Source organism: Stigmatopora nigra, chromosome 17 (genome assembly GCF_051989575.1).
Source record: "Stigmatopora nigra isolate UIUO_SnigA chromosome 17, RoL_Snig_1.1, whole genome shotgun sequence".
NCBI classification, from domain to species: Eukaryota; Metazoa; Chordata; class Actinopteri; order Syngnathiformes; family Syngnathidae; genus Stigmatopora; species Stigmatopora nigra.
In genome coordinates, this window is record NC_135524.1 from 3915042 (window position 1) to 3927522 (window position 12481).

General features: G+C 36.6%; 1 protein-coding gene across 1 annotated transcript; it reads left to right on the plus strand.

The window, feature by feature from the left end:
• Positions 1-1047: 1047 nt before the first annotated feature.
• antxr1b (ANTXR cell adhesion molecule 1b) lies at positions 1048-11797 on the plus strand. Its single transcript, XM_077736737.1, has 18 exons — positions 1048-1339; positions 2895-2966; positions 3045-3116; positions 3192-3273; positions 3348-3381; positions 3797-3876; positions 4273-4341; positions 4408-4488; positions 4567-4627; positions 4847-4945; positions 6562-6631; positions 6758-6836; positions 8068-8163; positions 8595-8639; positions 8776-8868; positions 9970-10137; positions 10806-10886; positions 11149-11797. Exons 1-18 carry the CDS (start codon positions 1185-1187, stop codon positions 11446-11448), a joined length of 1737 nt encoding a protein of 578 aa, XP_077592863.1. The 5' UTR covers positions 1048-1184; the 3' UTR covers positions 11449-11797.
• Positions 11798-12481: the final 684 nt, after the last annotated feature.

The following is a 12481-nucleotide window of genomic DNA, read 5'->3' on the forward strand; positions in this document are numbered from 1 at the left end:
GCTTCAGCCTGGCCTCAGTGACCCCCCCCAGTCTCCAGGCAACTACCGTGCAAAAAGGGTGTTTTTGTGCGTTGGAATCTACAGGAAGTCACAAATCACAAGTGGAAAGGAACTTATTTACTTAGCTCTTAATTGACAAACTAATTTTCTGACCTATGACATCGATCTATCTGTAAGGATCATGGATTACTAGTGAGCTATATGAATGAGATTTTAACATCTTAAACAAACATCTGGGAGACTACAACTGACAACAGTTATATGATCAATATAGGTGGGCAAATTATTTTTAAAATGGTTGAATTTAAACTAAAACATTTTAAAATCCACACTAGAACTCCTAATACAGTTTACTAAGTGGCTCTATTGCAATGAGTGGGGTGAAAACTTCTTACATTTATCTTAAATCCATCAATGCTTTTATGTCAAAGTGCCCTTAAAACTGTTATTTCAAGCTCTTTTTTTATGAAGATATCATCATATCAGAATGCATCAGCATCAATTGTTTCAGTTTGATGATTTCATTCACCACTAGGGACAAACTATGATGTGAATTGCAATTTAAAGTGCCTACCACAAAGAGGTGCTAACAGCAAAGGATGATTCAAAGTAGACAACTTGCCTTGAACTTTTTCACTTCCACTGACCATGAAAAGCATCCAATCATGTGCTCTCTTTCTCCATCTACTGTAAATTGAAATGAATTCATCTTTAGTATAGACATTCAATGCATTTAAACTGGGATGCAGGCTGCGAATAAATGGTGATCCAGTAAAAAATGCCTTGACGTCCATTGTCGTGATTTCTGTCTCTGAAAATGGGGTTTTAGTTAAAAAAATAAGATAAAACTACTTTTCCAATCAGTTCGGATGATGGAATGTGTGTTACTGTTATTTATTATGTAATGTGGTGTGAGGTTATGGCTCGGGTTTGTTGACAGGATAGCGTGTGTGTGAAGAGAGGGAAGGACAGCAATGGCTTTGCTCCCCCTTCTTCCTACTGACATCTGTTGCTGAGGAGATGGGAGTCTGCTTCCAGACCCTCTCATACCTTCACAACATGTTGGGCCGTGACTGTGCTTGCAGCTGATTTAGGTTGAGAGACAAAAGCTGGCAGGCACTCATGTTTACATTCTCCTAAAGTCATACATTAGGACGAGGATATTTTTTTTTAGATTCCGAGGAATGTCCCGGTGCTGGTGCAGGCAGGTCCTGCTTAGCGTGGAAGTGGGGATTGTGGTGGTGGCCCTGGTGGTCGGCACTGCGGGACAGAGCTATGATGCCAGAGAAGCTGGGTCATCCTGCTATGGAGGATTTGACCTGTACTTTGTTTTAGACAAGTGAGTACTGTGCTTCTCTTTTTATTTTCTGATAAGGGGACAAAAGTCTGCACTAACCTTTATTATAAGAGTGTATTAATGTATTTTGAGAAGAACAAAATGTGGTAATCGGAGGTGTTAATTGATGTAATGCAAATCAGTTGCAGATTTAGTTAATATTATTATTGTAACAAAAAATGGCTTTGTTGTTTATAGATTGTTAGATGTGTAAAACGCAGAGATTTGCACTTTTACTGTCCATTAAGCTGTCAGCCATTCACTGTCATGTAAACAATCACATGACCTTTAGTTTGTTTACTTAGTTCTGCATTTAAAAGTAAGGCTTTATAGGGATATATCATCTAAAAAATTGGTGGTCGATTATCATCAATACCTTTCCTGATAACTTAAACTTGGAAAATATTTAAAGTACACTAATGGATTTCTTTAGAGAATTGAGAATTAGTAAAGATGTGTTCTCTTTTGGTCTGTTGGTGACATCAATACTACATTTTCAACTAAAACTTTTTGTCAGAAAACAACATTTCAGATTTGTAGTTCTGAGCCAAAACTGACACATAGTCAAAATGCAAAAGTATTACCTTTCTTTTCTTTTTCTTGAGCGCCATTTTTTTCTTCTTGAAGTCACTCTTTATTGCTGATAGTAAAACTCCAAACTGCAACCAAATCTCTTAATCTTCAATGCTGGTGTAGCTGATGTGCCAATAAAGCAGTTTTATGGTCATACCAGAATGTGTCTGTAAGTAAGAAAATATTGTTAGACTTATTCCAAATTGACTGTGACAAATCCTAATGCACGTCCTCAGCCCCAAAAAAATTAAACAGTCAAACACTAAAAACTTTAGATGTGTATAAACCATCCCTTGAAATCAGCAGGAATAAATTCCTCATGTCAAATAAACACATCCAATCACTTCTGTGTATAAACACTGTTGTCAGAGGGGATGTCACACAAAACAGTCAACACCACTGGAAGTAGAATCTTAGAAAGCAGGGACGGCAATGAGATTCAAAGATGCTCTTTTGATAATAAAAACACACTGCAGGGATTTGTGTTGTCAAGCTACAGCCACGCGTCACTTACAGAATCCGGCAGCTGTAGCCCAAGTCAGCTTTGTCCCAGGATCAGAACCCTTTCTCCATGAGAGCCAGCTGTTCCAAAGAGTGTTTGGCTGCGCCGACTGGAAGATGAATGAAAACAGAAGCGGAAAAAAAGAGGCTTCTTTTGATTTACTTGCTTATTCTCCTCTTGAGCTTTCAGTTTCTGCAAAAAAATAAGATCTAGTTAAGCAGGATTTTAACATTTTATGTCATTTCAAGGAACCTGGTGGGTCTAAGATTCTTCTACTTTAAGGGTATCTAACATGGTTTTGAAGTACTTTTTCACCCAAATCAGTTTTTGCTTGAAAATTAAAGATGAATCTTGAAATTCCAAGTTTGAGTTCTAAACTTTTGGCTGTGCTTAGTGAGGGATGATCGAGAAAAACAAGTCCACCATTGGACGTCAGTGCTACTGAGAAGGTTAAAAACACTGAAAAATGTCTTTGATTTTCAGATCCGGCAGTGTGCAACATTACTGGAATGAAATTTATTACTTTGTGGATCGCCTGGCTTACAGGTTTATCAGGTTGGTCACAAACAGTTTGTTCTGATTGAAAATGAGCAAAAATCCAATGAAGCCTTTAACCATCTCTTGCTCTTTTAGTCCTCAGCTACGGATGTCCTTTATCGTCTTTTCAACAGAAGGTCGGATTCTCATGCCACTAACAGAAGACAGGTACCAGATCAACTAATGCCATCCCAGGTCTTTTTGCATTACATCCTAATGTCTCCATCTTTATGTTCCTTCCAGAGAGCAAATACGAGCTGGGTTAGAAAAGCTCAGCATGGTCCACCCAGGTGGAGACACCAACATGCACCATGGTTTATCAAAAGTTAGTATTTTCAATAAGCTAAACAATCCAATTGTAGATGAGTTTTAATGTATTCTCGCCAATTTAACTTGCAGGCCAGTGAGCAAATTTACTACGGCACAGGAGATGGTGAGTTTTGCTTTATCACACTTCATCATGCATTTTTGCTCAAGATCTTTATCTCTATTCATTCCAACTTAGTTCAGGCATATGGCATAATACTCAGTTAGGTCCAAATAACCTGAAAACACAGCTGTCTGTTTTCTCACAAGTACACAGTATCATATTAAATATACGAGGGTGAAAGTCCGGTACATTTTTTTCCATCTATAAACCTTGACTGACAGTGAACCTTGCACACAAAACAAGAATGTCCTATTTTAAATAACACTTTAAAAACCATGGTGACCCTAAACATTCGAGCTTAATTGTTTTCCAGCTACTGTACACACTATAAACAACAACTGGCATTGAATGCCATTACAGTAATTGCATATGTGGTTTAATAAATAAGCATATTTGTCCTTTTTGGTCCTGTTTTCAGGCTACCGGACAGCCAGTGTCATAATTGCTTTGACAGATGGTGAATTGAGGGAAACTCAATTTGATCTGGCTCAAAGAGAGGTAAGAACCTTTTATTCTTAGGATGTCAGTCAAATATTATCAGTAAATGCTTATATTGACCAAGTCTGTCATTAGCAACATTATTCACAAACATAAGGAATGGCTTATCTGTACTAATTTTAATGTGCGATTGAAACTATTGCCTTATATGGTGACTAAACTGTCGATAGATTTTTGGCCTTTTTTGTTAGACTTGAAGTTTGTATTTTACAAACAGTACAACCAATAACTCCCCTATTTGGCTGTTTATGAAGGACTATCTGGGAAATATTTTAGGCTTACCTCTCACAAACCCAACGGAAGCACTCCCAATTAAAATAGACACTAATGAAATGAGTTTTTTTTCTGAACTGAACTTTGAAGATGTTTTTTGGTAATTTATTTTCTCAAACTCAGGCTAGTAGAGCACGCCAGTTGGGGGCCACTGTTTACTGTGTGGGAGTAAAGGACTTCAATGAAACCCAGGTGAGCAAGTCTGAAAATATAAAGTGCAAAAAAAGCTACTAGAAGATACTAACAATCTTTCCACAGCTGTCAACCATTGCCGACAGCCAGGACCACGTCTTCCCAGTGACTGATGGTTTTCACGCACTACACGTGGTCATTGACTCGGTACGAGTCATATCCGACTCCCCCAAACATATTTCCACTTAAATTCCTTATTGTATTCTTTAATCTATGTTATTACAGATCCTAAAAAGGTCATGCATTGAGATTCTAGCCGTTGAACCCTCCAGCATCTGTTCAGGAGGTAATGCTTGAATTCTTTTTACGATTCAATAACTGACTAATAATATTGTTCCCGTCGTCTGGATCGCCACAAAGTCAAACCGCCTGCATTGCATGAGCTTGCAGATTGAGAACGAGCTAATTTGTGCCAACAGAATGACATATGATGAAAATATAACCCATTTGAACTGGGTCAATCCACTTGTACCTTTAAAAATAAATCACCTCAACCCTATTTCAGAATCTTTCCAGGTGGTAATCAGAGGAAATGGATTCTTTCACGCTCGAGATGTTCAGAAAGTCCTTTGCAGTTTCCGCATCAACGACACTGTCACTGTTAGTAAGTACTGTACTCATTCTAATGCTCCAGCTGATATAACTATGTCTGGATTGTATTGAATATATTGTTTAAATGGCAGGAGTGTCATAGTCATGTCTCATATGCTCTAGTTACAGAGGGCCATTATGTTTTTTTTGTTTAAATCTAATCTAATTTAGTGTTAGTCAGTGCAGAATTAAGGGAAAAACAATGTGGCCAAAGCAAGCTGGTACAATGAAGGGTAGTGCAAAGAAAAGGCTTTTTGCGGGCCAGAAAAAATGAGACAGAGGGCTGAATCTGGCCCCCGGGCCTGGAGTTTGACACCTGTTTTGTAGGGCGTCAGGCCAGAGGGTTTAGAATATACATAAAAGTGCCAAATGGTTTGGCTCATAAAGTTCATGTGGCGGGTGGGGGGTGTTGGGTTGTGAATTAAGATTATATAAATCTCAGCAATGCCGAGCCAAACCAAGCCAAAGTTCCCAGCATAGTTGTCGTCGGGTAAAGTGGTCAAAAAGGCAAAAAAAAGCAAAGTGCTAGATATATTTCCCAGGAGTTTGGCGAGACACTTTCAAGTCTCAAACAGCCTATTTACTATGCAGATGTGTGATTCCACTTTAGTGGGCAAATAAAATTATAGAAAAGTGAGAACACGGCGTGCTGCTGTTGTGTTTGTAAACAAAAGGGCGTGTGGAGGAAGTGGCAATAAATCATATATAGACAGTAGAATGTGTAAGGAATAGAATAAATTGAGCAAACCTTGTCTTGAAAAGGAGGATGATCAGAAACGGGTGTCTGGGAGCTATTCAGAGAAATGAATTAATAAAATTACTTTCAAAATGCAGCCAAAATCCTGGCAATTAAAACAAAAACAAAAAAATTCAGCCACTGATTCTTTGGCCCGCAAAGCCTCAAATCCCTGACCACATGAGCACTCTTAGGATCAGCTGGTATAACGCTCAAGTCTTCTCAAATATCCAAGGAGGGACCCCGCGTCCCGTCATGGAGGCGCGGTGGCGGCTTAGCGCACACATTAGACATTGGCCTTATTGGCCAGTGTAAATAAACCGCGGCCCTGCTAGTTGGCCTCTTGTCTCACTTGCAATTGAGGAAATGCTGGAATTTATTTCTCCCAAAAAATTCTGAAGCATGAAACATATGATGGCTTCATAACTTTTGATGAGTTATCTCTTCTTTTTTTCAATCTTACAAGCTTATAGCACTTTCTTTCAGAGCTTGTTTAGAAACTAGGGATGATCACGACACTTAAATGTTCAATAAATGAATATATTCATGTTAATCACTTCTACTTCAGTTCATGCTAATTCACTATTTGGTTTCCTTTTAGGGAATAACAATTAAAGAGCAAAGCAACTGTAAAAGTTTTACTAGTCAGCATTATAATGCTATAAAAAGACCTGTTAGTAGTTTGTTTTTGTATTTGAAGGCTTCTTTAAATGCTGCTGGAATTATTTTTCCCAATAAAAGGAAAGTTTGAAATATCATGCATGTCATTTCCCTGCTACTGCTTTTTATTGGCCCTATGTATGATAAAATCTAATAAAACTGTCATGTGTCGTGTTCTATTCTTCATATAAAGTATTATTTCTTTACCAAATAACATGTTTGTCATTGTACAGTGAAACGACCTTTAATGGTGAGAGACACCTACCTTTTGTGCCCGGCTCCTGTTTTGGAAAAAGAAGGAACGTAAGTCAAAAAAAAAAGTATAGCACATCCAAGATAAAAATCACAGGCAGCTCATTATAGTGCCAGATTTTTTGGAAAATGTCATTAATCGTATTCACTTGACACCCGCACAATTTTTCTCTGCAGGGCTGCCACACTTCACGTCAGTATGAACAACGGGCTGAGTTTTATATCCAGCTCGGTCACAATTACTGCTGTCACTTGTGTGAGTACAACATTTAAGTCGTACATATTGTATTGTGCATTAACACAGCACGAAGTATTTCTACGTATTAGTGAAGTTTGTTTCTGCTGATCATAAAATCTTGCATATGGAAAAACATACTGTCAACTATACCTTCTTCTTCTGTGACCGCGTTCCAACAGCAAGTTTAACCTAGAAAAATACAAAAAAGTATTATTTTAGTGTTAGTTTTAGAGCACACACAACTCCAAAATGTGGCTTTTTTGTATGTACATCAAACATACAGGAAATTTGCACCCCCAGGCCCAAAGCTTAGCTGTCACGGTAAGTGCCAAATTCAATGAAGAAATATTTTTATGATCAATTGCAGGAACCCACTGTAATTCTCTGTGTAAGTTTCTGCTATCAATTATACACGTGACTTTGTGAAAAGACTTTTTCTCTAAGTTGACAACATCAGCATTCTCTAGTTTTGTTGGCGGGTTAAAGGCCTGAATCCACAACATCCTTCTGAATATCCTCCATGGATATAAAAAGATGGACGCTTTGTTTTTTGAGGAACAAAATGAGGCCAACTGACGGCAGGGGGAAAAAAAGTAGTGAAAAAGTTTTTTGTCGCATTGTCAAATCCTTTTTTTTCCTCTACCACTGAACTATTTTGCTATTCAAGTACAGTATTTCTTGTCATGATTTCTATTTAAAATTCCCTACTTTTTGTTGTATTTTTCCATTTTTGGCCATATTATTAATTCAAGAAAATGTCTATTCAAAGCTATACCTGAACCAGTAGGAAAAAAGTAATTACCTCTGTCGTTAAATCCCGCATTCTCACTGTGGCTGATCGCATTTTTTGGAATGCTGAGTTCATTTTCTCTGACCACACCCATACAAGATGACTTCCAGACCTGTTCAATTAAGAAATAACTTAAATAAAAGCTGTCTGGCATGATGAAGTTTTCCGTAAGCTTTTGAAAAGGGGCAAAAAAATTCCACAAGTCAAAGAGATTCAAGTACAAATGAGAAATGAAGTGATTTCTAAATTTAAGACTCCAGGGAGAGCTACAATATTATCCACAAAAAGAGTTGCCGGCTTATAAAAACAGTCAAAATATATTCAGGAAGTCACCAAAGAACTGTAAAGTGGGAAAAATATGGGGGGAGTAATAACTTAAAAAGGGGAAAATACTATGTACTAAGTATAAATAACTGAATTACATGACAAGAATATATATCTATTTTTTTTATGGACAAGTCTGATGGTACCTTTGTGGCCATTGCTCTCCTCATCCTGCTACTCCTGCTCATCCTTCTTCTTCTGTGGTGGTTCTGGCCTCTCTGCTGCACTGTGGTAAGACAATATTCCATTACACAAAATACATGAATAAATATAAAAACATAGAAAACGCAGTTCGCTGAGACAAAGTCAAAACAGATTGGAAGTGCATTGATGTCAATGGCATTGATGGCAATGATTAACAGTCAGTCCTAGTTTAAACAAATGGGATGTCTATCATTGTCAATGGCAGTCAATGAATTAGACATATACTGTGAAATGTATTCAAAGAAAAACAATAATTTAATAATTTGTAATTCATGTTGTATTATGATTTTTGGTTATGTAAGAGATAATCATAATCTGTATGTTATTATTATGAGGTACATGAGCCAAATTGTGATGTCATTGTATGAGGATGGCATGTCTTTAGGCAGTTAAGGTTTTGTTTTAGTTTTTTTTAACCCTCAGAACCTTTTAAATTGCCATCTTATCATTATTATCAGGTCATACATGAGCCACCTCCACCACCAACAGAAGAGGAATTTACCGTAAGTGATTTTTCAACAATACTGACAAAAATTGCCTTAGAAATGTCATACTTATCCAATAAAGACGATTCAAAGTTTTCTCTAAATATTGCCATCATTCAGCCAATACATAACAATAACGAGACTATGTTGCTAGGATGACGAGGACGATTTTCACAAGAAAAAATGGCCCACTGTAGACGCCTCATACTACGGAGGCAGAGGAGTTGGAGGCATCAAAAGGATGGAGGTGGGTGGATTCAAAATATGTTTATCCAACATCTGTCAGCATTTATAAAAAGAAATGATGCGCATATCAGTTCAGGTCAAGGTGGAATTGAATGTCCTGAGCTTCATAGAGAAAGACAGCGAGGGCTTTATTTAATAGCGGAGCACCAGAGGTTAAGAGGGTTCATGTCAAGCGTGATGAAAGTCAAGGAGATAGCGGTTTAAAGCTCGTGCGAAGAGAAGAGTCGGCAGTCTGGCCTGGTGGAAGCTCGCAAAGAGAGCAATGGAAAATATGCGCGTCTCGGTTTGAAAGCTTCACTGCCAAGTTGAAGCTTTCATGACTTGTTAGCGGCAGCGGTAGAAGACTACGTTTGTCTAATGGATCGTCAAGGTCACGTTGATATCAGCGCTTACGCCATCAACCTGCTGTATCCTTTTTAGGTCTCTCATTGTAATCACAACTGTGTGGGGGTTGAGTTGAAATATGAGAAAGGATGTCAATTATATTGGCATTTTATGACTTCCAGTTACAGTTGAAACTGCAAAGTCAAATGTTATGTACATATGTATACACATACACACATACATGTATATATACATACATGTATATATACATACATATATATATATATATATATATATATATATATATATATATATATATATATATATATATATATATATATATATATATATATATATATATATATATATATATATATCTATATATCTATATATCTATATATATCTATATATATCTATATATATCTATATATATCTATATATATCTATCTATATATATATATATATATATATATATATATATATATATATATATATATATATATATATATATATATATATATATATATATATATATATATATATATATATATATATATATATATATATACACATACATACACAGATATATACACACACATGTATTCATATACATATACATACGCATACAGATGTATATATGTGTACATATGGAAATATATATATGTTTTAGTATTTTGTATATAGATTAGATAAAACTTGAAGGATTTGCTATGGAATTAAATTAGCTTGTTACTGAACTGATTAAGTTAAAAGAATTTGGATTGTACTTCCATTTAAGGTTCGATGGGGTGATAAGGGCTCCACTGAGGAGGGGGCAAAGTTGGAAAAAGCCAAGAACGCTCGGGTGGTGATGCCCGAAGAGGAAGATGACGAGTTCACTCCGCCCCGGCTGCATTACCACGTCAGAAAACCTGTTAACCCTAATAAGTGGTATTCGCCCATAAAGGTAGAAATTAATTCAAATATTCATGATGAGCACAATGTTTCTTTTTGCTTATCAATGCACTGGAGAGCAAAATGTATTTTCAGTACATCATTGTTTTTAAGCGAAAAGAATCGAGATACCTTTGAATGTACGCAATGTTTATGAGTTGCCAGGAAAGATTTAAATACTGTGTCCTTTCGAATTTATCAGTCAGTTTTAATGAGAAGCAGACATGAACTGAGGTCACTTTTAAATGATGGAATCTTTTTTCAACAGGTGTCATTATGTCTAACATAAATAACAATTCTTCCTTCAAAATTTGCCATATGAGACATCTGGAATGTGAAGCAGATGGCAATTAGAACCAGAGTCATGTCAGCAGCACACAGAGCGATTTTATATTTAACTCTTTATAGGGCACTCAATTAATTGGTTGTCATGGATAACGCTATACTTCCAATATATTTGGAATTAAATATTCATTAAAATAACTGGAAGGACTGCTCATTTTTTGTCATGTTGGCCATGTGACCAAAAACTTGATAAGCAAATACACTACGTAAACTCCAGGTCTGAATTGGGGTTAGGTTTTTATGACAATTTAAAAAATAGTTACTTGCTCCATATAATGGTGTTAAAAACTTGTTTTGGACAACTCCTCAATATGGATTATTTACTTTGCTGTATAGGGCAAACTGGATGCTTTGTGGGTTTTCCTTAGAAGAGGTTATGACAGAGTTTCCATCATGCGACCTCATCCTGGAGATAAGGTAAGATTTACACTATGTTACACACCAAAGTTGACCCTCCAAATCTTTACTACTACTTGCATGAACTAATGTTACCTTAGTGTTGTGTCAGCATATAAAAATACTGTTTTTTTTTTACAATATGAGGAAATTAATGGCATTTCAATGGATTGATTTAATCAAGGAGAATATGCAAAAGCCTTAAATGTATTTCTAATGTTTTGTAAAATAAAAATGGAACAATGCAATGGTGCAAATGATCCTATTGTTGTTGTGATTAAAGGGCAAGTGTATTAACTGGACTCGAAGCAAATCCTACCCCGCTCCTCGCTACCCCATCTACAAGCACCCCTCTCCTCACATCTACACGTTGCCCTATAACCCCCGCCGCCGCTCCTCGCTCGACTCATCGGACTTGCCTCCCTCGCCCACGTCCACGCTGCCCCCCTTGCCCAGCTCGCCTCCACCACCCTTGGTTTGCACCCCCCCTCTTGACAGGTCTTCTTCCGTCTCCATGCAGCAAGCCTGTAGGGCCCCACCTCCATCCCGGCCCCCACCACGCCCCAATCACGAGGACTGTTAATGCACCCAAGTTGCAAAGAAAAATGTTTGTACTTTTTGATAATACAGGGGCTGATGTGCAATGAATTACTTTTTGTATTAATTTGACCAAGTGCCTTAAATTGTACTTGTAAAATCTTTAAAAAAAAGTTTGATCAAGCAATAACAATCATTACAATTTCCATTGAAAAACTAATTGAAATCTGAATGAAAAGCCTTGAAATTAAAAAAAAACAAAGAATAGATAAGTGATTTAACTTTCTTAAGAAGTGTGGGCCAATAATTTAAGCAGATGGAAAATAAAATTCACTTCAATTAACTGTCATAATATTTTTGCTTAAAAATGGGAGTTAGCCCAGTTTAGTGCTGAAAAGTGGGAATTTTATTTATTAGCTTGAACTAAAAAAGGGGTAATTTTTGGGTGTATAAGATGTCAGAAATCCCCTCACACAGTAATAATGAGATGTTTCAAGAAAACATCCTTGTGGTTTTAAGAAAACTAAAACCCTCCAAAAAGGTGTAAAGGACTAATAATTAATTATTTTTGCATTATTTTCATTCAACCTGAGCACCAACAAGAGAGGACAATCATTTAAATTCTGCAAAGCAGTCATGAAGTTCTTTGAAAAACAAATGGTTTTTGGCTAGTGTGTTTGACGTCACAAGATTTTTGCGGTTTGTTGGTCTGGAAAAATCAGAGTGCTGCTCATATTTTTTTTTTTTGCCCTTTACGTCTGGTAGTAGCTGGTAGTGATAGATGACAGCAAATTGAAATACTTTTCTACCTGTTTGCAATCGCCTGTCTTAAAGCGTTGATAAATGAATTTGTTATGTTTTTTGTGCTTTATTTGAATGCAGGAAAAATGCCAAAATTCTGAGTCAATGGGAAAAATGAATCCAAAAAAGATAGAGCTAGTGTTCTGAAACTTAACGAGACAGTTGCCAAAAGAAAAAAAATGAAGCCCATTGCAAAAATAAGAGAAAATATTAGACTTGGGTAGCAAATGGGAACAGTTATATTTCCGAATGAGAAAGACGTGATATAAGAAGTCTAA